The sequence below is a fragment of the Python bivittatus genome, unplaced genomic scaffold (genome assembly GCF_059951505.1).
Source record: "Python bivittatus isolate LINGU-HERP-01145 unplaced genomic scaffold, Pbiv_v1 ctg000480_np1212, whole genome shotgun sequence".
Taxonomy (NCBI): domain Eukaryota; kingdom Metazoa; phylum Chordata; class Lepidosauria; order Squamata; family Pythonidae; genus Python; species Python bivittatus.
Genome location: NW_028277075.1, coordinates 50,427,338 through 50,455,136, shown reverse-complemented (window position 1 = coordinate 50,455,136; position 27,799 = coordinate 50,427,338). Strand labels below are relative to the sequence as shown.

General features: G+C 38.3%; 1 protein-coding gene across 2 annotated transcripts; it reads right to left on the bottom strand.

Annotated features, from left to right (window-relative positions):
* Positions 1–518: 518 nt before the first annotated feature.
* Positions 519–16,072, bottom strand: EIF3M (eukaryotic translation initiation factor 3 subunit M). Of its 2 annotated transcripts, none has more exons than XM_007426996.3 (11): positions 15,924–16,072; positions 14,254–14,386; positions 12,837–12,975; positions 12,433–12,556; positions 11,076–11,170; positions 10,490–10,573; positions 9,593–9,692; positions 5,599–5,680; positions 1,561–1,704; positions 1,110–1,170; positions 519–698 (listed from the first exon to the last, which is right to left on the bottom strand). In XM_007426996.3, exons 1-11 carry the CDS (start codon positions 15,963–15,965, stop codon positions 578–580), a joined length of 1,125 nt encoding a protein of 374 aa, XP_007427058.1. In that variant the 5' UTR covers positions 15,966–16,072; the 3' UTR covers positions 519–577. The 2 variants fall into 2 exon arrangements, with proteins under 2 accessions (XP_007427058.1, XP_015743347.1); XM_015887861.3 differs by having other exon boundaries at positions 15,887–16,022.
* Between the last annotated feature and the right edge of the window lie 11,727 nt (positions 16,073–27,799).

Below are 27,799 nucleotides of genomic sequence, written 5' to 3'. Positions count from 1 at the left end.
AACCAAGCTCAGAGAACCCCAAGGACTCCACAGTTCAACCCTGAGCTACACATATTCACCTCCACTGCTCTGATAATCTCAAAAATCCTTAATTTCTTCACTTCTCCAAGTGGGGATTGACTGTTGGGGTTATGTGTGTGTGTGTGTTTCTTTTCCTCTTTTTCTTTTCTCTCCTACTGCTAATCAATGTGAGGGAATATATGTAAATCAGTTCTCAAGCTAATCTATATTTTCATAGTTCAGAATCCTAATACAGTCTCTCTGGAGCTTTCCAAATTTAGAAAGAACCAATATAATTAGATACCATAGAACATCATTATTTTAGAAAAATTGTAGAGTTATTAATAAAGTCAACCTGCTACTTTTTCCTTTTACATTTTATATCAGAATATGTATTACTGAGATTATAAAAGCTGAATTCATTACTTCTTCTGCCGTTACATTTACACGTGTGTAAGTCAATTTAATGCCTTAAAATCCAATTGTTGCTTTGGACATCAATAAAGAAATCCACAGAATTAAGTTGAATGGTTTATTATTGTCAAATTTTAGCTGAGATAAACTTAACAGTAAAGAATCAAGTATCTGACAAACTAAGAAGACTGTTTTTCACTTGATTCAAATTTTGTTTCCAGAAGTTCAGCGTATCATATAACTGCTGCCACTGCTGTTTTCCAAAGGTCCGATGTGTGCTGTGACTAAAGAAATGTAAAAAAGAATAAAGTAACAAAAATGCTATACTTTCCACACATATCTATTTAGAAAATACAAGATAGAATCTACACAGAAACAAACCCTTTTACATTGCTTTGTAAGGATGAGCTAGTCTAGGGTTCTGCAGGCTTCAGTTAAAAACCATCATACAGTACTCATTAGTATTCTTGCCACTGTTTGGCCATTAAATGAAATGTGCTGGAAAATAGGACTCTTTCATTAAATAAGCTAATCACATTCAGTCTGAGTGTTAATAAAATTATGATAAATAGCAACTATTTAACTACAGGAAACTGATAAGAATTATCTTACTTCTAGTTAAAATATTAAACAGATGTATAAGTGTTATAATCAGGACTGCATTAAGTTGGTTCAGAAAAAGACTGAGCGCTCACCTGACCATTACTTTTCTCTGGGTTTGATCAATTTTGCAATGCACCATCTTTGTTTTCACAGCTATAAAACAAAATAGAATGAGTCATAAGGAATTTCTTTTAAAATTATAAAAATATCCTTGTAATTCTCTGGAAGTCAATATACTCTTTCAATGTATGTTCTTCCTCGCCCAGGAAATGAGAATTATTAAAAAGAAGTATTTTATGCATCATTTTATTTAAAGTAAATATAATATGCAATTTTTATTTCTATACGTTCTGCCAGGAAAATACATCATATTTTAACAACAAAAATTAATTGTATATTCACTGCAAAATTGTGCATAGCTATTAAAGTAATTGTGTATTTCATTTAAAGTTCAGCTTTAGGACTGTAAGCTCACATAACTGGTAAATATATTTTCAATACAAGTGAATTAAACTATCAATTTTGCTTAACAAATTATCTTACCATCAATAACAAATGCTTCCACATCATCAGCTCCTATCTGAAGTTCCTGCTGCATAGTGTCAAATGAGATCTCCTTATTTTCTACTGCCATTCCCATAAATGTAAGCAATCTCATTTTTGCCATGTTCTGTTCATGCAACAAACCTATGTTAGGGAATGTTGAGATGTAATTACTTGCTTGTAGACACTGACAAATCATTTTCTTATAACATGATTTAGGGTAAAATCAAGTTTTTATAACTCAGATTATTTTCATGAACTGCACACAGATTCATGAAACTCCATAGTACTGACACGCCAGTGCATATAAAAGGTGAATGCTATCTTAACACTGTTTTAATGCTCTTAGAATTCTAACATAGTGGATACCTCTATTGCCAATTTGAACAATTACACAACCCTGCCAAAGCACTGCCAGACTCAGTAAAGTTCCTCAAAATATAGGGCAGACAAAAAGAGAAATGCTCATGGAAAGAGGAAAGTTAAGATTGCCTATTTTTCTCTTGATCAATGTTGCCTTGAATGCTGCTGGATAAATATCCCTTACCAGGGTTATTTTCATGCCATGAAAACATTACTCATTGATGTTTATAGATCCAGTCGAATTACCAAAGGATAGAAATCTTACCAAAGAAATGAAAATGGAGTGAGAAAAGGTCTGAATAGGGAAAATAAGGAAAAAGCAAAACAAAAACAGGACTGCAGGTACTTTTGATTTGGGGAAATGAAAAACTGGTAACTATAAAATATGTCAAAGAGAATGCATTAGGGTAGAAAAGGAAAAGCAGATCAGAGTTGGAGATATTTTAAAAAATGGTGATAACATGTGCTAGTGCAATATATAAGGTGAAGAAGCTAGAAAAATGCTTGAGAATGGGTATGCAGAGAAGAAAGAAAAGTATGAAATCTACAGAATTAGAACGTGGTATGAGGTATAGAAAGATAAAGAGAAGCATTAATTTTAGTGTTTTCTTATGCTAGTTTTACATGAGAGAGAAAAGCTTCTTGCTGAATCCTCTATATATTAGTAAGCATTGAGGGAAGTCAGATAAACATTTGATTTTACAGTAAGAATACATAAAACATCAAGTATAAATACATTTCTGTGGCCCCATCCAGCATCACAGAAGCAGACCTGCTTCTGCAGTAGATCTTCTTTTCTTGCCCCCCTAAATGTCTTCTAGTCCCTGGAACCAATCTGCCTTGTATCCAAGGAACTGCACAGAAAAGCTATTCCACTACTGGAAAGATACAGTTGGCTTCAATCTTTTATATGTCAATTTTTTATTCAGTCTGCAACTGAATAAAACTATTGTAACAATACATACACTTGTATTTTAGACATTGCCAAAGCAAATCCAAGTGTACAACAAATATTTATGTTTGAATTAATAACATTGTTATACTAATATTAGAGCAGGAAAACACATTACTACCAGACATAATACTGTGTTAATTAGCAATAATTATGATGCAGGCTATTTATCTGGCACAGATTCAACAAAAATGTGATCATCATAACTCAACCAAAGAGGGTGCTCCAGAAACTACAGCTAACTGGGCTTAATAGAAATCTACAAGCACCAAAAATCAATTAGTGTGCATAAACTCTAATTAACAAATGCAAATGAAGCATTAATTACCCCTTTAAAGTAAAAAGGTTGCCTCTTGTCTGTACGATGAGATTCAAATGTGAACATGTTAGGGTGATTCACAGTTGACACAAGATAATACAACTGTTGGCCTAACCTGTCAGCATTAATAAGGCAACACATTGTAACAAACAGATGCCACCTGTGGGAGCCTTTCCTGAATAGATTTTATAGCTTCATGTGGCTTGCTAATAATTTTGAAACAAGGGAGATGAGCAGGTAAAAGAGGAGGAAAACTAATTTTTAAGCTGAGAAGTATTAAAAATATCTTAATCCTTTATGGAATTCTTTACATACTAGATAAATTAATAATCCTAGTTTGGCTAAACGGATTGACAGTAAAAGTAGTACTGGATGCATTCTGTACAATTCCCCGTATCTTAATATTTCAAAAGCACACATGCAGCATATTTATTACTTATATATAAAGGCAACTGGTTCAGTTTAGTGTATAAATAAATCTGCTAAGCATGTTTGGGAAAAATGAATATACTCATTTGAGCATAGTTTATTATATGGTAACACGGTAGGTTCTTTACAGAGCATTTAAAAATATCTCAGCTTGTTGCTTGCACAAATCACGTTTTCCATTTTAAAAGTTTAAAATACTAAATTGAATTGTTTTGTCTGTTGTCAAAAAACTGATCTAGCAGAGGCTTCTTAATGCAGGAAATGAAATTGCATTTTGCCAAGTCCTTTTCTACCTGCAGCCCTCGTCAGCATTTTTAACACTTCCTGAAGAGTCCTCAAACTTCTAGAGCATTTCTGGAGAAAAGTGGACCACAAAGGACAAATCTGCAAAAGTCACTAATTCTACCCTGTCTCCTCCAAAGCCAACAAAATTCTGCTAAGGGCAAATCTGGATCTAACCCAATGTCTTCAAGTGGACACAAAATAAAATTATTTTAAAAATACTATTAAATTGATTAACTGATACAAGAGCAGCAGCATTCCATTTTGTATTTGTTTAAGAAATCATTCTTTTCCTCCAATGGAAACAAGTCATATTCTAGAGACTAAAACCCACAAAAATAATAAAACCTAATTTTATGAAAATATTTATTCAGTACTAGTATGCCTAAATCGTAATGCAGTAATATAAAAGCCTGCATCACTGAACAATTTTTGCTTTGTCGCTGACCCTTGTCCTAAAATGCTGCAATACAGAGAAAGTAATTTTCATGCATGCAATTACTTATGAACCAGTGCTCCTTTGAAACAGTCAATTACACACCAATGGGGGAGTGTCAAAGTGTTAATTACTACTCCTTTTCTTTCCATGGTGTATAAATAAAGAGGGTGCTGACATTAACATTCCATCACAAAGCTTCATCCTATGAAACATATTAACTGTGATAGAATGTGGTTTGATAGGTTTTAATACATTTGGAAAAGCTTAAGCTTGCACAAGAACACTGACAAGTATTTAATCTTACTGTTTTTTAGGATTTTAACGGTTTCTTAAACAATGTTTGCACACAAAGTATAGGGTACAAGCCTGTAACCAGCACTAAACTTCAAGACTATGTTTAAAAAAACGAATTATTAGTAATTCAGACACTGAACATTTGGGAGAGGGGAACTAATTCCACTCCCTGTGAGTAATAATGTGTAGTTGTCCTAAACCTGATCTCTTCAGAAGAACAATGCCAAGATTCTTAGGCATTGGCAGTTGTAGACCAAATATATCTGAAGGCCATGAATTTGGGAACTTCTGATTTAGGAAATATAATTTGAATTCCTTTACAAAGTTTTCAAATTGTCTACAGACTACTCTTAATTTAGAAAGGCAGATTCATTTCCTTATATACCTGTTTACTTCGAATGATCCCAACTAATTTTTCAGGAAGTTTCAGTATAGATTCATTACTGTATTATGTGGCATAGATATATAAAAACTGACAGCCCAATTCTAACATTTGATACACAAGGAGAACACCAAGGAAGCAATTTTCAAACCAGATTTTCATTTTGATACAATTTTGGACATTCGGAAGGAAGGAAGGAAGGAAGGAAGGAAGGAAGGAAGGAAGGAAGGAAGGAAGGAAGGAAGGAAGGAAGGAAGGAAGATCACACCTCCTCAGAAGCTAAAAGTACTCTATTCAATGATGCATCTGAGCCTTGCTAGTTAGTTGAAATATGAATACATGATTACAGGAAGGCAGCTGGATCATAGGACTTACTGATGAAAACAGAGGTGAAACCACCAGAAACAATAATCTGCCCAGATCCTCTGCAAACAACAGTTATTATAGCCCACTATAGAATAAGGGGAAGGATCCCATTTTTACCACTCTTTCCTGATTAGGCTGGGATAGGTTAACTTCATAATAATAATCACAGATGTAACAATCAGATAAAAGGAAGATAATAACAAAATTCTTACCAAGAGAGTCAATGAAGTCCTTGTTGTTCTGATAAAAACGGACATAGGATGCTAACTTGGCACTTACAAAAATGGTCAAAAGCTACAAAAAAAAAAAACTTCAATAAATCTAATAAATTTGAAATTAAAAACATGTTTAATTCAATAGGCATTTCACAAACATTTCACTCAGAAGTCCCCTAGATCTTTTTAGACTGCAAAAAAGAGACAAAAATGGCCTAAATGAATCCAGTCAAAGTCTACCTAACCCAATATGCTACCCAGTTCCAAACAATATTCTTTGGACACAAACACAATGGCCATGCTTTATTTTCCTCAACACCTAATTCAGGATTTTTTTTTTTCTTACATGAACGCTATAAGCAGAGGTAATTTGTAAATCAGGGATTGGCTCAATGGTTTAATGCATGTGCTTTATGCCCAAAATGCCAGCTCAAGAGTTCAACATACCAAGGTCAATCTCTTATTATTTAGCATTGATGATATCAAGCAAAATGGCTGACGCTCTGATTTGGTATAAGGTAGCCTCATATGTTTGGTGGAGTAATTAAAGTTGCTGGATTAGAAGCCAGGAGACTTGAGTTCTAGTCCTGCCTTAGGCATAAAAGCCAGCTAGGTGACTTTGGACTAGGCACTCTCTCTCAGCCCTAAGAAGTGCTGGCAAACCTTTTCCAAAAACGTTAACAACAACAACAAAAAAACTTCAGGGACTTATTCATGTAGTCAGGCTTGACCTAATGGACCATAACAACAAGAAGCCTCCTATGTAGTTGCAATTAAAATCGATTCAATTATATGAACTTTAAGTCCAAAAACTATATAATCCTAGATACAAAGTCTGAAAGGTCAATTTGAGAGGTAAAAGAAACAGATTTGAAAATGGCCTGAGGTCACTTCTTGAGGCAATCAGAATTGTCCATCCCTCCCAATATACACACACACAATTAAAATAAAGCAAACCCCTAATGAGCATGTTTTTCAAAAGATGCAAAAGGGAGGAGGAAATTTCTGTCCCATTATCACAGAAAACATTTCCAAAACCAGTTTTCCACATTTGATCTCCCCAGTTGATACAACTGCCTCCAAATTTTACCAGCTACAAATGATGGCATATTGTGGGGAGGGGGATTTAATCTTGGTTCTGATTAAAATATATGAAGCCACAGTATACAGTGGGGCAAAAAAGTATTTAGTCAGCCACCAATTGTGCAAGTTCTCCCACTTAAAAAGATGAGAGAGGACTGTAATTTTCATCATAGGTATACCTCAACTATGAGAGACAAAATGGGGAAAAAAATCCAAAAAATCACATTGTCTGATTTTTAAAGAATTTATTTGCAAATCATGGTGGAAAATAAGTATTTGGTCACCTACAAACAAGCAAGATGTCTGGCTCTCACAGACCTGTAACTACTTAAGAGGCTCCTCTGTCCTCTACTCGTTACCTGTAGTAATGGCACCTGTTTGACCTTGTTATCAGTATAAAAGACACCTGTCCACAACCTCAAACAGTCACACTCCAAACTCCACTATGGCCAAGACCAAAGAGCTGTTGAAGGACACCAGAAACAAAATTGTAGACCTGCACCAGGCTGGGAAGACTGAACCTGCAATAGGCAAGCAGCTTGGTGTGAAGAAATCAACTGTGGGAGCAATAATTAGAAAATGGAAGACATACAAGACCACTGTTAATCTCCCTCGATCTGGGGCTCCATGCAAGACCTCACCCCGTGGGGTCAAAATGATCACAAGAACGGTGCGCAAAAATCCCAGAACCACACGGGGGGACCTAGTGAATGACCTGCAGAGAGCTGGGACCAAAGTAACAAAGGCTACCATCAGTAACACACTATGCTGCCAGGGACTCAATTCCTGCAGTGCCAGACGTGTCCCCCTGCTTAAGCCAGTACATGTCCGGGCCCGTCTGAAGTTTGCTAGAGAGCATTTGGATGATCCAGAAGAGGATTGGGAGAATGTCATATGGTCAGATGAAACCAAAGTAGAACATTTTGGTCTAAACTCAACTCGCCGTGTTTGGAGGAGAGAGAATGCTGTTGCATCCAAAGAACACCATACCTACTGTGAAGCATGGGGGTGGAAACATCATGCTTTGGGGCTGTTTTTCTGCAAAGGGACCAGGACGACTGATCCGTGTAAAGGAAAGAATGAATGGGGCCATGTATCGTGAAATTTTGAGTGAACACCTCCTTCCATCAGCAAGGGCACTGAAGATGAAACATGGCTGGATCTTTCAGCATGACAATGATCCCAAACACACCGCCCGGGCAACGAAGGAGTGGCTTCGTAAGAAGCATTTCAAGGTCCTGGAGTGGCCTAGCCAGTCTCCAGATCTCAACTCCATGGAAAACCTTTGGAGGGAGTTGAAAGTCCGTGTTGCCCAGCGACAGCCCCAAAACATCACTGCTCTAGAGGAGATCTGCATGGAGGAATGGGCCAAAATACCAGCAACAGTGTGTGAAAACCTTGTGAAGACTTACAGAAAACGTTTGACCTCTGTCATTGCCAACAAAGGATATATAACAAAGTATTGAGATGAACTTTTGATATTGACCAAATACTTATTTTCCACCGTGATTTGCAAATAAATTCTTTAAAAATCAGACAATGTGATTTTTTGGATTTTTCCCCCCATTTTGTCTCTCATAGTTGAGGTATACCTATGATGAAAATTACAGGCCTCTCTCATCTTTTTAAGTGGGAGAACTTGTACAGTTGGTGGCTGACTAAATACTTTTTTGCCCCACTGTATAGTGCAGGCAAAAGCAATACTTTTAAAATCATCTTCTCAGCTGCTGAGGGCTACAGGCATCATGGTGGCTATGTACTGAGGTCACCAAAGAGGCATTTTTTGCCTGGATTTGGGGGGGGGGGCACACATGATTATTTAATTAATTAAAATAAGTACATTAAATTTAATGAAGACTTTGAGGACGTAACACAATAATTCTGCTTTTCTTTTTAAAAACCAGAAGTCTTCTCAGTGGCCATCCCAGTCCTTTTGAACAGCTTCCCACCAGAAATCAGAGGGATCTCTATTCTTTTAGCCTTCCTGAGGGCTGTGAAGACCTGGCTCTTCCCTCAAGCATTGGGCTAGGATTGGGGGGGGCGGGTTGAGTTGTGAGGATGTTTGGTCTGGTGCCTGGGGGGAATGGTACCTTTGTTTTTAACTATGTTTTATGGATTGTTGTGAGCCGCTAGAGTCACTGTATGAGATAGGCAGCCATATAAGTCTCATATAACTTTCTTTGTGGGGTTTGTATATTTTAAAATTCTAAATTTTTAAACTTTTTGATAATGTTGCATTTTAATAATCATTTTTTAATCTTTTATAATGACTGTTTTTATTTATTTGTTAATTTATCTAATTGTTGTATGCTGCCCAGAGTTACTTTGTAGGAGATGGGCAGCTATATAAATGTGATATATAAATCAATCAATCAATCCATGGAGTTGCAAATATAGGACTCAGGTTCTACATGCAGCTCATAGGTTGTCCAGCTATGATTTAGCATGACATGTATGAGTAGAAATAAGCCATGGTTAGATTATTACATCCCTCTTTCTTCCATGGGTCTAGAAAGTAGTTCAGTTTTGTCTCTTTCATTAAATGTAGTTTCCCTTTTTCAGACAGTCAATGTTGGCTATACTTATCTACAAACAATTTAAGCACATTACTTGCTTCAGTAACTTAAAGTTGGATTATTTGAAGCTAAGCATTGTTCATGTTAACCATAATTTGTCACACATGCAGAAACTGAGGACAGGAAAGAAGAAGCACATATGCCCAAAGGTAATTATAATACATTCTTGCTTATTTACAGCACACTGGAACATAATGCTCTGATACCTGTTAGTGCAACCACTAAAACTGACACAATCCAGAACAAGAAAGTAGACTTAAATCACTGAAATAGCTCAGCAAAATTAGCTCATATTGTATAATACTAGTTTTATATTTTTTAATGAAACTTACATCATGGATAAGTTCTCCTTCCAAAAATTTGACTGGCTTTAAGGCAAGAAGATGATCAAAAAGAAAAGTAGTTGGATCCTTTAATGCACGGACAATGCACCTAATCAGAAAGCAAAATGTACATACACAATTTTATTCTACCTATTGGATTACCCCCTTAAATTATTTTTATCTTACTCTTAAGCAGAACATGTTTCCAGAATAATTTATAGATTAAAAACCTGTGCCCTTAGATCTAAACTTTCTAAAAATACAAAATAATAGGAAAAAGAGATAAGGAACAAGGAAGAAAAATGATGCTCTGATACCTGTTCTAAAATTACACTTTTTAATGACATTAATTTGAAACATCTCAAAAGCAGGGCAGTATGACTACCATTAAGTCATATGACATATTCATGTCTTCAGAATTTGTCTCTATTTTCTGTATACAGTATTTCTCAAGTAGACAGACTCTGAGTTCAAGAACATCATCTGTGTAAGACACTCAACAGCATTAATCAAGAAATGAATTCAGCCTTGTGACAGACATGTACTTGGACTGAAATTCTCTTCCATGCTTTGGAGGATTATGTTTTATATCACATACCCTTGTCAAAAAAAATTATTTCCTATTGCCTACGTTCTAAAAGCTTGAAAGCTGCATTATTAAAATATTCATAAATAGTAATAATTAATAGAGGACCCATGCCTTTCCCATACATGTGCACATTTGTCCTTTTCCCATTCACAAATATGTTTTACCTGCATCTCTCTGCTATATGTTAAATACAGCTTTACAAAGACCCACAGGTGGTAAACAGTTATTTGCCATCTTCTTTGCCATTTTACAACAATCCTGAACAAAATCCCCAAATGAAAAGCTCATGGACTTTACATTACCTGTATTTACATTACCTGTGAGCATCAACTCTAGCCTGAGATGCATTATCTTCTGTGTAACTTCCCAGCAATTCTACCATGACTTTTGCTGCACTGTCACTGTGGAAAGAAAATAACACTTCTTTTGAAAACCATTTCAAAATAGTATTCAGATAAAGGCATTATAAAGTTACTATTCTAATGCTCAGTGCATGGAAAGTTACAAGTTTGACATAGAACCATAAGGTGAAGTTATTCAGTCTCAATTTTCTTCTTAAAATGGATTTCCATTGTTAATTTTATAATTTTAAGCTGATACATTAGTTGGTTATAGAAGCTCCTTCTTATGTAGAAAATGCTACCTAAGAAAATGTTTCTAGACTACCATTCTGGGAGTTGTTTGGCACTTTCCAGAAGAGTCTTGCCCAAAATGGAAGAAGCCCAAGATGTCCCAAATATAATAAAACATATTAACTACAGACTCAGTGAATTCAACAGGAACTAAATTAGTCATGACAAAGGTAAATTTCAGTACCAAAAGCTTAAAAGGCCTTTTCTACATATATCTAACTATGGATCCAACACATATTTTAAAGATTGATATATATGCAGTCTTTCTTACCTCTTCTTGCAGTCCACTAATACATCATATAGCAGTCTAAGAAGAGTATGCTTTTTCTCCGTGTTAAGATTCCAATCTGAAATCCATTTTCGAACCTATATAAAGTATTTAAGACAAAAAGTACATTTTGACTGCTGAGGAATATTATCCAATAGTTTGGCTTTTGAAATGAAAACATTTCTAAAGTAAGGTATGAGAATGTGAATTTGGGATACCACGTACTAGCTGGCTTCCATGTGTACAGGTAATCCTTGCTTACCGACAATAACTGGGACCAGGAACTCTGTTGCTAAGCGACTCAATCGTAAAGTGTGATGTCATGTGACCATGCCAATTTATGACAACCATTCCAATTGCTGTCATTAGGTGAATCCTGCACAGTCGCAGCGTCCCACGGTCACGTGATTGCCATTTGCGACCTCCTGCCAGCTTCCCCATTGACTTTGCACGATGGAAGCCAGCAGTTTAGGTCATAAATTGTGATCATGTGACCGCTGGATGCTGTGATGTTGTAATTGCAAGCTGGTCACCCAAATTGCAATCATATGATCATGGGGACACTGTGACAGCTGCAGCTAAAAGGACCCGTCGTAAGTACCCCTTGTTCAGTGCTTTCGTAACTTCGAACAGTTGCTGAACATGTGGCCATTAAGCAAGGACTACCTGTAGTTTTACACTTTCTCAATAGCAATATTACAGTACATAATTTATTTGAAAGCAGGAAACCCAACTCCAATTCAAAAATATCTGTATCCAACAAAGTATCAAAGAAGTGGATTGGATCCTCCTCTACCCATGGAAGGCATCTGACCCAATAGTAAAAAATATAGCAATCCCAATTCTAATCCCCAACTGTCAAAGTGTTCCAGAGTCTCCACTAATCGGCTAAAATACGTTTTAAAACCTTCAGTTGAACACTGGAAGTGTGATGGACTGGAATGGAGGAAGGGGGGTGAAAATGGCGCTCTCGTCTCCAGAGCAATGCTCTGAAGATAAGCGGAGGAAACTGGCGCATCCCTAAAAATTCCAGAAGATAGTGAATAGCTGTGCCTGGGAACTAGTGGTCAGTCTGAGAAGATTTCTGTAAACAGGCGCTGGCTAATAAACCTTGCTGATTGGACCTGCATGGTCTCCAAGAGTTCTTTGGGCTAGGCCTGACAGGAAGATGGTGAAGTTAATACAAATCTTATTTATCCTCATCTTCAGGCAGATGTACTGCCTGAACAGTTCTCTCAGTATATGATCTCTGGATCCAGATTAATGCCTTTTTATTTTAAGAATAATTTTTGGAACTTTATTTTAATTGGTAATTTTGTATTTGTTAACATGCCCCCACCTCCAAAGTCTAATTGCTTACCTGCTCCAGTTCAGTTGGAATGTACTGTATAGCACCACAGGTGGAAGCTACTTTAAGAAGGCTGCAGTAGACTGTATACCTTGCAGGGGTATTTTTGTCCATTCCATGGAAGAGGTTACTCAACCTAAATAAAAATGAACAATCTGTTCTCACCAAATTTGTAAGTCCACTAAAAGGAAGCATTTTATACCATTACATTGAATTCTGTGATACTCAGAATTTTTCCTGAGCCTTATAGAATATATTATTCCCATTTTGCTACTAATATATGCAGAAATATGGGGGGGAAAGTTCATGGAGTCTTACAAGATTTCCAGATTTCTTTCACCAAAGATCATTTTTCTCCCAGAATAAAAATGCATGTAATGAAAAACATACTATTTTCTATCAGACAAGACACTTACAGCTGAAGCCTGAGTGATGGGCGTTCACCTTCCCGAAATTTGACTAGTTTCTCACACAGACTTTCAATCAAAGCCTCTTGTTTGTCAGGTTCCAGAATAAGAAGCAAAGATACTACACTGTTCATCACGCTTTCAACATCTGTATAGAAAAATAAAAGCTTAGATTAATTATAAAAGGAAATAATAATGAATTAACTTTTAATAAGTGTCCCAGTCATTATTTACAACATGGACAGTATTTTTAAAACTGTTGCGCTAATAGTGATAAACCACTTGAAGAGTTTAAAATTGAAATAAAATCAAAATATGCACAAAATTTTAATTAAGCTTAATTGAAACAGTTATGAACACAGAGCAATAAATAAAACCTATGATCTACATAACCTTCCCATAAAGTGGGCATTTAAAGAATCATATCAGTAGTGCAAATAAGAGACAAACTTCTTGCCATAGAAAAACTGAACTTATGCTTTCATAGAAACAAGGAACAAAGCCTGGGAAGATTTAAGGTTCCTTTCAGTGCAGTGGCAATGTCTGCTATAAAAATTGTATCATTCTAGATATCATGTATGGTTTCAGAACCAAGTGGGAAGCCAAACTTGGTCATCGTTATGGATAACAGATAAAAAAAAATATTTTTAACATATGTGATAATAGTTCTTTGCACAAACCACAAAACTTTAACTGAATTTGCTATGGCTGTATAGATAGTAAACCATCAACCTGGATATTCTAATATACTGAGTGAGGGCCAATAAACTGAATCTTAATAAGGCAGATGTTCTATGAATTAGTGGTTCACAACTCCAGAAATTAGGTAAATATACTTCTCTGCATGAGGCTGTACTTGTCTTGGAGATATGTAGCTTGGGAGCATTCCTTGATTTATCTCTGACACTAGAGTGGGCAAATAAACTTAACAGCCTGGTATACACTTTAGGTGGCTTGGTCAGTTCAAGCTAGTCACATTAGTTTATGAGCTGATAATTTCTGATCTTGATTAGAGAATAAAAGCTTGTCAGCACTACCATCCAAGAATTGCTCTTCCAGAAAGAATCAGAACTATACCAAAATCCCCCCCAAACCTAAACTCCCAGATAGTCCAGAAAGTATCTCCCAAACCTAATCTTGCCTGTAAATGTAATGCAGCTCTCAGCTTCCATCCCCTCCCCCTGCCATGTAAAGGGTGACTGTTCACTCAAAATATGGGAATACATCAAGGTGGTACTATCTCTATCCAATTCCTACTGTAAATTATCCACCAGAGTGATTTAAGTTCATTTGCATCTCCAATCTAGGCTAAAAACTGTACAGTATTGGGAAGAATACAAGTAATTTGTAACATTCCTGTTCTTTACATCACTTCTATTTCATTCACTTTTCAAATATTTATCAAAACACCCTGTATTGTACAAACCTTTGTCATCTTCTTTTAGGCACACATCACAGGCTTCAATGATCTGAGCTAAATCAATATGAAGTCCACCTTCTGAATTCTCTTCAGAGATCTCTGCTCCCTTGGATTTTAGGTAAGCTCTAAGTTCTGCAGCCTTTTAAAGAAGAATATTGCCTATGAAAACTGCATATGCTCAGCAGCTCTAGAAAACTTAACAATTTTAGCCATTACTTGGTCATTGTAATATAAAATTTGTTATGGTACATAAAGTAGTGTAACTGGAATTCAAATTTTATACCACAAAGAATTGAAATAGTTTATCAAAAGTATCAATTAAAATCAATATGGTTGGAGAACAAACTGATCAGCTGATCATGGTTATATATAAGAAAAGTAATATTGCTGGTACTGTGCACAATTCCATATACCAATATATGAATACTCACATGTGAAGGTTTCATGAGAAATGGTCTACTTCCACCTACATAGCTGAGTTGTTTAAAGATAATCCCACCAATTGATATTGATTTTTAGCTTTTTTAAACTGTAGCATATTATCTCAGGCATATTAAATACTATATAACAATTATTTCAGGATATAATAGCTGCAAGAATAATTTATTTCATGTTATGATCCCCAGTTTTCAAAAAGAAAAGCACAGGTGCTTAAATAGGACCAGCAATAGCAGAAAGCAGGAATGATGCATACCAGGATGTAGTGACTGATAACTTGGAATATCTTTGTAAGAGCTTTTTAATTTTCAGTTGTTTTAACAGCACCGTTATTTAACTTTCCCTATGAACATGAAAGGATAGCAAACTGTAAGTAGAAGTGAATTTTGTGTTCAGTTCTGATACTGAAAACAAACCCTAGGCTCAAAATCTGTTCAGAATTATCCTGTTTGTTTCAGTTCTAAGTAATATCTTTTTGTGTTTGGCACTAATATGTGATCTTGACAGTCTGCTAATAATAATTTAAAAAATCAACTTTGAAGCTTGCCACGTTGTCATTAATAATGCTAGCTTAATCCTACAATTATAATTCACTAATTATATTTTATGTTTTGTAACCACACTTCTTTTAGCAAAGAATTAAGATTCCTACAAAAGATAGTAGGAAAGTGGTAATATAGGCAAATAGACGCCGAAGTGAGTGCAAGCGAAGCCATTCACGTAACCCAGTGTTGTCCAAACTTGGCCACTTTGAGTGGACTTCAACTCCCAGAATTCCCCAGCCAGCCATGCTGACTGGGGAATTCTGGGAGTTGAAGTCCACTCATCTTAAAGTGGCCAAGTTTGGACAACACTGACGTAACCCATACTCTTAAACGTAATTTCTAAACAACGAAGCATCTCCAGAGCCGGCAGACCGACTTTGCAAAACTCTTAAAGCACCTCTGCAGTGAACTACGAAAAAAGGCAGCGGGATAGGAAGAAGGGGAGGGGCAGGAGCCACAGGAGGAAGGGAATTTAAAGAGTTATCCTCCAGCGGGATAGGTCCGCAGCTAGGCCCGTCCTGCTGCAAACTATTAGCAAAATATCCCTGCCCGCCTGCCTGGTCACGAGCCGGAGCTGCCGTCCTGCCTTACCCGGGGCACTCATTCATAAGGACTGGGGAATAAGGGCGGGGATATGAAAAATGTAAGGCACTAACACCCTCGGGAGAGAAAGCAACCGCCTGGTATCCCGACCTGATCTTCCTCCGTGATATCGATAAAAGCCGGGACACTCATGGCCACGGTAGCTCCGCTCCTTGCCTCGACCACACTCTCCAAGCGGAAAAGGCCGCAACACTCTTAGACGTCATTTCCATATCCGGGACATAGTTGTCCTCCTCCAATCGGCGTTCCTCAGCGCGTCTACCCTCGGGCGAGCGGCCCGGTGCTTCCAGTCTCTGCAATAGTTTCGCTCGCGGGGGCGCGTGAGGGGCCCTGGTCACGAGGTGCTCCAGAGCCACTCAGGTGGTTCCTCCGGCCGTTCGGTAAAGGGAGCGGGGCGCGCGGCAGGGACTGAATGGCAGGGACTGAATAAACGGTTTTTTTCTAATAAAAACGTTTTTGAACGCGGGCGTCTTTGTATGGAAGGTGGGAAACCAGCCCTACTTTAAAACCGTAAAACTCGGAGCGTTCTGGCTAAACGTGTTGTGTAGAGCGCGTGCGAGCACGAATTTTTATCCCTGTACGGACAGCAGATGCTACACTCACAGGTTCAAAAACAAAGTCCCCGTTCTCAAGTTCGTGAATTAATAAACTACTTTTCCATCAAATTTATCTTTAGCCAAAGCAAGCCTTACTTTCGCAGTACAGATGCTCTCCGTCGATGCAATTTTTGAGCTTTCTGCTTAAGTTTGCGGGTTGGGCGGCATTGGCAGAAAAACGCCCCCCCCCCCCGGTCCGTCTAGTCAGTCCGACTGATTGTAATGCAGGTATTTTTGCCTTCGTTTTTAAACTGCTGATTTGAAAATAAGTAATAGCTGAAACGAAATCAGAATTTGGGTGGTGGAGTTATAGGGTGATTCTCATTGTTTTAAAAAATGGAAGGTATAATCACGCTAAAGACTTGGGGAGGTGTGTTCATTTCCTTTGTCATAAAATAAGGCACTTTGTGCCTTCCGTTTCCAGCACTGGTTTAGAAAAAGCTTCACTAACTTTTGCTGATGCTTTCTCTGTATTCTTACGGGTGCTTACCTGGAAGCAAGACCCATCTTAAGTACAGTAAAGATAAAAGAGGAAGGGCTTGTACTTTACAAATGTGTGGAATAAATCTGGACCTTGTTTTGAACTGTGAGCTGCAGGCCTGGAACCTTTTCCAGGGATGTGCTGAATCATTCCTTTTCATGTAATGTAGAAGGATGAAGATAAAGGGAAAAAAGAAACTTTCTGGCTTCTTCTTTCCAGTCCTGGGGCCAATGAATGTAAAGACATGAATGAAGGTCATACTAGGGAAGGCATTGATACTACATTTAACTGTCTTGAGAAATGAAGGCATAAAGAGTGATAACTCTGTGTTTTCCTTATTGGTACTCTCATCATTTACAGCAGTGATAATCACTAAGACTGATTTACTAATGTTTAATAATATAAAGTAATAGGCGTTAGTGATTATAACTGCTGTAACAGGAAACTAAATATAAATAAAATATAGCTATTTCATTGTCTTTTTAAAAAGGGTATTTTCTTATATGTATGTCGACCGCACAACTGTTCTGATTAAGGTCTGGTGCCGGTTCTAATATTTGAACTTTTTAAAAAAGTTTCTCCCTCCCTTTGTTCTTAGGATTTTTTTTTTTTTTAAAGCAACACTGTGATGCAACTTGAGGAAATAGGGGAAATTTTGTCTTGGTTTTAAGCGTGGAGCTGGAGGACATAAAAAGTAATAGCAGTTGGGATGAAGGTCTGCTGTTTTCCCTTAATTTCCCCATTTTTTCCCCTTCTCTTTACTGTGTTTTTGGAGAAGATGGAGGAAATATTATTGTAATTTAAAATTTTAGGTAGCCTTAAATAATAGTCAATTATTATTCAATAATTGTAGTGCAATTACTGTAATTATAAAACATGAATGTACCATGTCATAACAGTTTTCTGTATTGGTTTTTATGTTTTTATTGTTCTTCGTGAGCCACTAAGGGTTATGCTGCATAAGAGGGGTGGCTCTAAAAATCTTTTAAATGAATAAATGGGGGCAGGGGGGAATCCTATGATGTAATAGTAACAGCAAAGAAGAAGATGAATGGATGTGGGAGATTAATCTCTCATCTCGTATCTTTCTGTGATGACTTTAAAGAAGCAAAAAAGTCCTCAGGATTATTCAGCACACCTGAGAATAATGTTGAGAAATAGCAACATATCTATGCTTCTGGCAAAGCAGTTTCTCATGGGGATGATGGGGAGATTGAACAGAAATGTAGAAATTATTAGAGGTGGTAATACCACAATAATGTGATAGCAATAAATTTACAAGCTGGCTAAATAGTTGTATCTGCCTATATATCTGGCTATAGTTTCTTAGAACATTCCCTGCCTGGTCTCTAAAATCACTGGCCTGCAAAGCTGCAGCCTATTAAAAAACAAAACTTGTACATAAAACTTCCTACAAGGCACCAAAAATGGAACTAGGAAACTTAAAGGCACAGGTCAAGCAACACTGATTCATTTCATCACCATTTCTATTCAGTCAAGTTCCTTGAACCATGTTGGAAAAGAGCTGCACCAGCTTGCTACATTACATTAATGTAAATTGCCAAACCTGGAATTTGGATTTTAGAAATAGAATGAGCCTATGCTATGAGACAGAGATGAATTGTTTCACAGAATTATATCACTAAAAAAATCCACTTCAATGACTTTGGTTCCAATTCTTGTCACAAAATAGCAGCTTCTATGGATTAATCTGTCTCCATGAATACATAATTTATATTTAAGTTACTACAGATTGTAACATCAAAACCTAAAAATAAACAAACACACAAAGCACTTGATATTCTTGCATATTTGCAGCTGGCAGCACTCTTAGAACATAATTACTATTATCAAGCACAAGCAATATATGCTCCAGTTAATTACCTTTCAGGAGCTGTCCTTTGCTTTATTTATAGTATGTTTGTATCTTGCACTGATTTCAGTGGAGCCTGGTCGTGTCTGTCGTCATTCTAAGTTTTCATTATTTTTATGAACATGACATTCTTTCTTGTCCTTCATTCTGCTATATGCTTTGCTCACTTTGACAGATAGAGAGAAAAAAAACAAAAACAAGTAGCATACCTGGATCTCAAAGAAATGGCCCTTAAGAAATTGACCCTCTTTATTATCTTTCATTCAAACTGGGGACCCTACAATGACAAACTAGGATCTTTAGCAAATCCTGAAGGTGTGCAAACATTGTATACATGCTGGTAATGGCCAGCTTGGACTATAAATAGGATGTGTACCAGAGAAAGAAAGGCAAAGAGGAAAATGAGATCAAACACAGTTCTTCCACTATAGGCTCAGAAAAAGGTTGAGATGTTAAGAGGGCAAACAGCAGGTCAGAAATGTTCCCATCATCTTTTCCTCTATGGAAGTTGATCAGCTCCTGCATTCACCTGGTCTTTATATGTCAGCTATGCATTTTTACTTAACCTAAACAAGCAGCAAAGTAGAATTTTGAGTCCTTTTCATAGATTTCTCACAGATGAGACATATCTTTCATGATAACCAAGATGGATTAAGAAGAAAATAGGCTCAGATTTTGGATATAGGTATCACCAATGTATAGAGCACAGATAAGAAAATGTTACAGTGAGAGCCCAAGTAGCAACTGAAGAAATCTGGTGCTTGGATTTACAGACCACTGCAAGGTTTACAGTGAACAAAACAACAGATTTAGTTGCTTTGGGATTGTGCTCAGGATGGGCCAGGCCAAAGAGATCAATTTCTACTTGCAGGATAAAATGAAACCTTAATAAGATTTCAGGAAGAGGGTCCTAGTGGTAACCTAATCAGCTGTTCTGTGTTAGACATGGGAACATTTCAGAACTGTTTCTGAACATTTCCACTGTTTAATGGAAATTTAAGCTAGTTTATAAGCATTCTTGACAGCCAGATACGCACCACAGTTTTATAGATGCAATTCTCAGGTATCCTTTAGGTACCAGGGGCACAAAGTCTCTGACTTATCTATAATCCTCCAGGGATTAATTCTCATTTTCAGCAGTTCTCTAAGCCTCTCTGATTCTGCTGTTCTTTCCAGAACACATTTTTTGTTCAAGGTGTCAGGATAATGACAATGGAAAAATTACAAGCTACAATTACATATGAACAGAGCAAGCACTTTTGAGTTCCTCTATGGCACACATTTTTAGTCATGTAAAAGGAGTAACAGTTTTTTAAAATGTAGATGCTTATCTCATACTATGTACTATGTATGAGATAAGGAAGTAAAAGGAATTACTATCTTTAGCCAATTAAATTTAAAATCATTTACATAAGTGATTCTAATCATTTTTAATAGGCACATATATTTATAAAAGAATTAAATATTTTAATATTCATCAAAACCATGGATGCCAGAGATTATTTTAGAAGAGGCTTTCTCGAACTGAGGTAGGAAAAGAATCATGTTTAAGGTATTGTATAATAGTGCAATGAGGACATTGTGGAAAAGTATGTGTATGCTAAAGAATGGCTTTCACATGATTTTGTAGATGTTTCGTGAAAATCCATGCAGTTACTTAATTTAAACTATTTTGTTAGCCAGGGGTAGTAAGTCTAAGAATAAATCTACCTAGCTCCTTAAAAAACCCAGGAAGAAGTCATATTCTTTCAAAGAATCATCAACAAAATCCTTTTCTGTAGGATCCACATCCCTAATAGTTAAGGTACTTTTATCCCTAGTGCCTTCCATTTCAGCAGTATAACTTGCTTGGGTGTAGAGATTTTCAGCAGGTAGAAGCACATTCTTGCACTGAATAGCTCTTATCAATTCTCCTCCCCAATTAAGTCTGCTGGCCTTATCATACACCATTCTAAAGACATCTTTAACCCTTAAGAGACATGTTTGGGAGATGAGTGGAACTGTGGTAGGAGAGAGGAGAGGCATCAGAAGAGCTTTGTTGCACGAACAGACTTCTGTTCTTTTGTGTAGAGATTCTACTGGCTCTGTTTATCCAAAATGTTTCCTCTTCAAGGAAGCACTTGCCCATTTTATTACTTCTAAATCATGTTATTTATCATGTTATTTATCATTTGTTTAGCATCAACAGAGTGGATGGGTTTTAAGTTTCAGACTGGAGAAAAACCCTTATGTAAAAGAGCAATATATGGAGTGCATGACCTTACAATAACTTTTCCCAAGCAGCCAGGCAGTCCTACAGTGGAATGCAATAACTTGATAAGTTGTCAGAGTCTACTGATGCTAACAAGGTTGAATGGATCAGGAAGACTTTTGTGATGGAATGCGGCTGCCGAAAACGGCCCTCCCCCAATAATTGGGGAATATAGACTGGGGAAGAAATAGTGCACCTAAAGGGCTCTGAATCCAGTCTAACTATCACACTGGAGATAATGGTAAAATATTCATTGCCTAATTCATTGTCCAACCTCTGCCCGGTCAGGCTTCTTTCATTCTTCTTTCTGTTAAGTTTACAGACAGAATGCTGACATAGAATGTATATGATGGTTTCTGTGTTCTGTGAGGGATTCTAAGAACTTCTAAGAAGATTTTAAGATTCTAAGAGATTCTAAGAGTAGATAAGCAAACTTTTTTTTTTTACAAGAAAATGGGTAACAACCATATTCACTGAGCCTGGTTTCCTATACTATTTATTTTATTATGTATTTTATATGTTTGTAAGTCTCCTTATTCAGGATCATTGAATAAGATTGTTTTGCTCAAATTTAAAACAATAACTCACCATGTAATGAAAAGCAATACAATTATAACAAAAATAACATAAAAGATCACAAATAAAACTGCATTTCTTCCACCTTGTTCTTTGTGTCATTAGGCCAGCAGATTGTGTTTTATTTTAATTTTATGAACATCAAAAGTAATCTTCATTTATGACTTAAAATAAAATGCTATTTTACTAAGGTCTCATTTTCTTCCTTTAAAATGATCTTATCTTTTGAGCATTGTGAGGACGGTTTGCAAAACATCGGGTCATTCTGGAGCAACTGCATTTTAAATTTTAAAAACTTGCAGTGGGCAAAACGAAAAAAAGCATTAAACATCTGATTTTTTCCCCCTCAAAACATGGCTACAGCAATGAAACATATTAAAAACAAGATGCCTTGGTCATTCTGCAAGGAACCTATTTAGATATAATGTGTTTGTCCAGGTAGCAATGTCTGGGGCCCAAACTCATCACAAAAGAAAGTTTTTTGCTTAGCTTAACAATGTCCAAGTTAGATCTCCCCCTCTAAACTAAGGATTCTTCATCTAGGCTTCAGTCTGGAATTGAATCCTGGTGGAGACTTCCAGTCTCTTCTATGGTGGTGACAGAGTGGGGGCAGATGAGATTGATTCAGAAGGGGTAATCTTTTTTCTGTCTTTTTTCATCAAGGCATTCAAGCTCCAAAATGAAACATTTTATAATTATACAAGCTGTAAATTGCAGGGGAGGATGATTTTTAAGCACTCAGTACACATTTTCCCTCCCCCCAATGTTATCCCTCCCACTCACACTTTGAGCAGACCAAAGCTGTCTGTCCCCCTTCCCCTTCCCTTTCCTCTTTTGAGGGGAGGGCAGCATGCGCTCTTATTCATACTAGAGGAAACCAAACCTGAATGCATACTGGAAACAAGGATCACAAAACAAAAACTATTTCACTTTGGACACATCAACTGGGCTGATACATCCATGGAAAAGATTATAATGCTGGGGAAGGTGGACACAAGAAAAGGTCGCCAGCCCATGAGGTGGCTAGCCAGAGTACTAGAAGCCACAGGAATGCACCTGCAAGTTTTGTGTAAAGCAGAGCTTTTGTCCACAGAGTCACCAGGAACTGATTATGGCTTGAGGGATTGCAACAACATATCAGCATGCTTTTATTTGGCATCTTAAAGTTCCATGCTCTCAAACGTCAGCTAAATGATTGTGGATGAGAGGGCTGGCCTGGCATGTATTACTGAGACCTGGCTGGGCCTGGAAGGGGGAGTGGCCCTTTCAGAGATTTGCCCAGCCAGGTTTTGGGTGTGGTACCCAAGTGTGGTGATTGTCATCCGAGAATCACAGCTTTCAGGGTGCTGCCCCACAGGTCACCGGATGTGAGACTCTGTTCATTAAGTTGGGCCCTAGGATCAGTTGGGATTGTTGCTGTGTACCAGCCTCCCTGCTGCATAGCAACCTCCTTGCCTGAGTTCCTTGGCTCCATTTCCGGGTTGGCAGTGGAGGCCTTGGGGGGCTTCAATCCGCCTTCCCTAGGAGTGGGGTCTGAGGCAGCTTAGGAGTTCATGGCCACCATGACGGCCATGGGCCTATCCCAGGCCATCCAGAGCCCAACACGGGACAGTGGTCACACACCAGATCTGAAGTTCACGTCAGAGCAGTGGCTGTGTGATCGACAATTGGGGCAGCTTTTGGTGTCCCCCTTGTCATGGTCAAATCACAGCCTGATTACCATGGGTTTTTCTGGTGCTGCAGGGAGGCTGGACCCATTAGATTGATCCACCCCCAGCAACTGATGGACCTGGATGGGTTTCAGAAGGAGCTGGGGGTTGTTCCTGATGGTCTGCTGCACAGTCCGTTTGAAGCCTTGGTTGCCGCATGGAATAAGGGGACGGCTGAGGCGTTGGATTGGATTGCGCCCATACAACCTCTCCCCTTTTGGGGATCCCATCACTCTCTGTGGTTTACAGAGAAGCTGAGGGAGATGAGTAGAGTATTGCTGGTGCTCAACTAAGGATGAACTCTACTGAACATGTGTTAAAGCTGCTATTAAGGCCTACCTTGTGGTGGTAAGGGTGGTGAAGTGGCAGTACTCCGCCCTTATTGTGTTGGCAGATTGCCGCCCTGCAGCCCTGTTTCAGGTGACATAAGACCTCTTGGGTAAAGGGGGCCTGGGGAACATTTTGCAGGGATGTGCAGAGGAATTTGCTCAGCATATATTGGACAAAATCACTTGCCATTGGATGCTGGCCTTGTTGCAGGTCCGGAGGAGGTGCCTAGGGTGGAGTACTGCCCAGTTATTTGGGAATGGTTTGAACCTGTTGGACCTGAGGAAGTGGACAGGGTCCTTAGGACTGTGACCTCAACCATCTGCTCTTTAGATCCATGCCCCTCCTGGCTTGTGAAAACAGCCTGGGAGTTGTCATGTGAGTGGGTTCTGGTGGTGGTGAATTCTTCCTTGAGTGAGGGGGTTGTTCCTTTAGCTCTTAAGGAGGCTTTGATTCACCCCCTCCTCAAGAAGCTATCACTGGACCCCACAATACTGGACAACTTTCATCCAGTATCCAACTCCTCTTTTTGAGGAAGGTGATTGAGAAGGTGGTTACACAACAGTTTCAGAGAACCTTGGATGAAGCGGATTATCTGGATCCTTTTCAGTCTGGATTCAGACCTGGCAATGGAATGGAAACATTGGTCGCGCTTTTGGATGATCTCTGGTGTGGATGGGATGGTGGTAGTGCGTCCATCCTTGACTTACTTGACCTCTCAGCGGCTTTCAATACCATTGACCATGATATCCTTCTGCATCAACTCAGAGGATTGGGGGTGGGTGGCATGTTGTTGCACTGGTTCACCTCCTTTTTCCAGGGTCGATTCCAGTTTGTGGTGATTGGGGAGGAAAGGTCCCACCCTTGGCCCCTACTATGTGGGGTGCTGCGGGTGATAGTGCTCTCTCCTATCCTATTCAACATCTATATGAGATTACTGGGTAAGATCATCTGTCACCATGGGGTGAGATACCATCAGTATGCTTATAATACCCAATTGTACATCTCTGCTCCTGGTGAATTAAGTAATGCTGTGGATGTCTTATCCCAGTGTCTGGAGGCTGTAAGGTGTCTGGATGGGGAACAATGGGCTTCAACTGAACCCTGGCAAGACTGAGTGGCTTGGGTTTTGGGGCCCACCAATTCTAGGACTATGCCATCTTTGGTGCTGGATGGGTTGCACTGTGCACTGCACTCAAAAAGAGCCTGTGCGCAATTTGGGAGTCCTGTTGGACTCATGACTCTTTTATGAGCAGGTGGCAGTCGTGGCTAGGAGGGCCTTTGCACAACGTCATATTGTGTGCCAGTTGTGCCCATTCCTAGATTGAGAGGCCCTACTCATGGTCACTTCTGCCCTCGTCATCTCCCAGTTGGACTATTGTAATGTGCTCTACGTGGAGCTGCCTTTGAAGACTATCCGGAAACTTCAGCTGGTGCAAAATGCAGCAGCGTGGGCAGTTATGTGTGCTTCTGGTAGAACACACGTGACACCTCTGCTTTGCAGGCTGCATTGGTTACTGATTTGTTTCTGGGCCCAATTCATGGTGCCCAGAAAGTCCTGAATGGCATAGGACTGGGTTACTTGAGGGACTGTCTCTTCCTGATTACATCTGCCCATTCCACCAGATCTGGCAAAGAAGACATTATTATTAACATCCCTTCTCCTACTATTTTTTTGTCTTAGCTTTGTGTTTTATAGTTTTTAATGTTTTTAATAATAGTAATGACAACTGTTTTAGGTATTTATTAATTGTTTTAGCTTTGCTGTACGCCTCCCAGAGTCACTTGTTGTGAGATGAGGGGATATATAAATTGGACAAACAAACAAATAAATAAAATGAACAATGAAGGCAGGGAGAAGGAACCAGTATTTTAAGATTTCCCTTCCAAACAGAATATATACCATATACCATTTGGATATCCATAAGCAAAGCACTTACTGAGACAGCAAAATCAGCAGTAAAGCTACTTACTGACTGAGGACTGACTAATGTCACCTGGTGGTGGTACTGAACATTAGAGCTTTGACCCAGCAAAGTTTGGGCATAACAGAAGACTTTTGACCCATTGCTGTGCTGTTACCATATTGTCAATTGTCATAGTCCTCATTCTTTGTCTGCACATGCATCCAGATGCTGGATAATGAGCTTTATCTTTCACAAAATTGGTACCTATTTGTGCGGCGCATGAAAGAGCTACCATCCACGGAGGCCCTGAAAGTTCTAGTGAACTTACAACAAATCAGACTCTATCTAACTCAGTTTGGTCTGTCTGAGAGGAACCCTTTTAGCCAAAGACTTCTGCATGCAAGTTCTAGCTCCTCTTCCCAAGGTGTGGCCTATCATATTAATCATAGGGCCTTGTCTGGAAAACTCAATTTGCATTATAAACTGCCTTTCATTTCTTACTAAAGGTCAAGTTGTCTTCAAATCAAGCTCTACTCCTGGTGACTTCATGGGCATATCCATTTACTTTTCTTAACAATTTAGAACTGCTTTTCAACTGTTGCCTCTGATATTTTTACATTCTAGCCTACAGCCATGGTATTTCCTCTTATCCAACTGCTATCCAGGTCGGCCCTGCTTCAGCCAAAGTCAACTAGGTGGGCAAATTTATTCTTGTGAGCTGCTGGAAGGCATATATAGCTTGTTTACATTCTGTAGTTGTCAGTATGGGGGATGGATGGTCATATCCCCTAAACATGGTAGCAGCAATTTAATGGCAAGTAAAATAGGTCATTGTTAGTATCTCTTTTGTTTTGAATATTTCATGAAAGTCAGACTGAACATTTGCATGAAAATATAAGCAAGCAGGCATACAAGCCCATAATCTTCTTAGGGCTGCATAAAATTACCGGTAGTCTTTGTTTAGCGACCACAGCTGGGACCAGCAACTTGGCTGTTAAGCAAAGCAGTCGCTAAGTGAAACCACGACTGTGCTTGTGATTTTACTTCAGATTTCCTTTGCTTTACAGACCTGTGAAGGCTGTAAATGCGAGGATTGGTCGCAAAGTTACTTTTTCATCCCTGTTGTAACTGCAAACAGTCGCTGAATGAGGCAATCACTAAATGAGGACTACCTGTAATAGGTAAGTGTCTGCTGTTAAATATTAATAATAATAATGTCATCAATGTGATTGGATGTCCCTGGAGCTTTGTGTCTTCCAGTTTTTTTCCCCAAATATATTTTATTTAGAGTATGAATAAACTGCTTTGTGGCTTTATGTAGCAGGTGTTTTTCTTAACTTTTTTCTTGTGTGGCAGAAATCTCAAGTTGGAGGAAATGAGCCCTCTTTTATTTAAATTTCCTGAGATTAGAGGAAGGACACTTGCCAAGCAATGCCTCTTCACTTCAAAACCTCTCCTCATAAATTACGTCAGGAGAACTTATTAAAAGTCTGTAAAAATTTCCTATTAAAAATAGTTGATTGCAGCCCAGATCATGGCAGCTTTTTGCTTGCTCTGAAATTCCACGGCTGTCCTAAAGAAATATATCCCGAGACAAAAGGTTTTGTTTCCTTAGTAATAAATTATTTTTGTGATATACAAAGTAAGATAAAACTTTCACTTATGTTTGAGTGAAGGAAGATCTTAGCGATAACTTCAAATAATCTATAAAAAGAATATGAGAATGTAGATGTAGACAGCAAATTAAAATCAGACTTCCTGTGTGTTTTGCAAAGCAATTGCTTTTCAAGTCATTGAAGATTATAACCAAGGATAGTGGAATGGCTTACAAAAAACATACAACTGTGTGCAGCTTAATATTTTCAACTCTGATCTCATGAAAGTATATGAAAGAAAATACTGCTGTTCTCTTCTCACAAGCCATGTATCCTCTGTGTGTGTGTGCATGTATTGTTATTGTCAGCCCATATCAGTCCACTGCAGGAAGAAAGCTTCTACACTGAAGATCATGGACTGTAATCTACCATGCTAGTCGAGTGGGGTTTGGTAGATAGATGTTTCTTGACTTTTCAGTCTAGGCCTGAGAGAGTGCAACAGGCCTAAAATCAATCAGCTGCTTCCATGCCTAAGGGAGAAGTAGAACCTGGGTATCCTTGCCCCTAGTCTAGCACTGTGATCACTACACCTCCCTGGCTCTTGTTATGTGTGGGTGGTGTGTGTGTGTATATATTACATAAATACACACA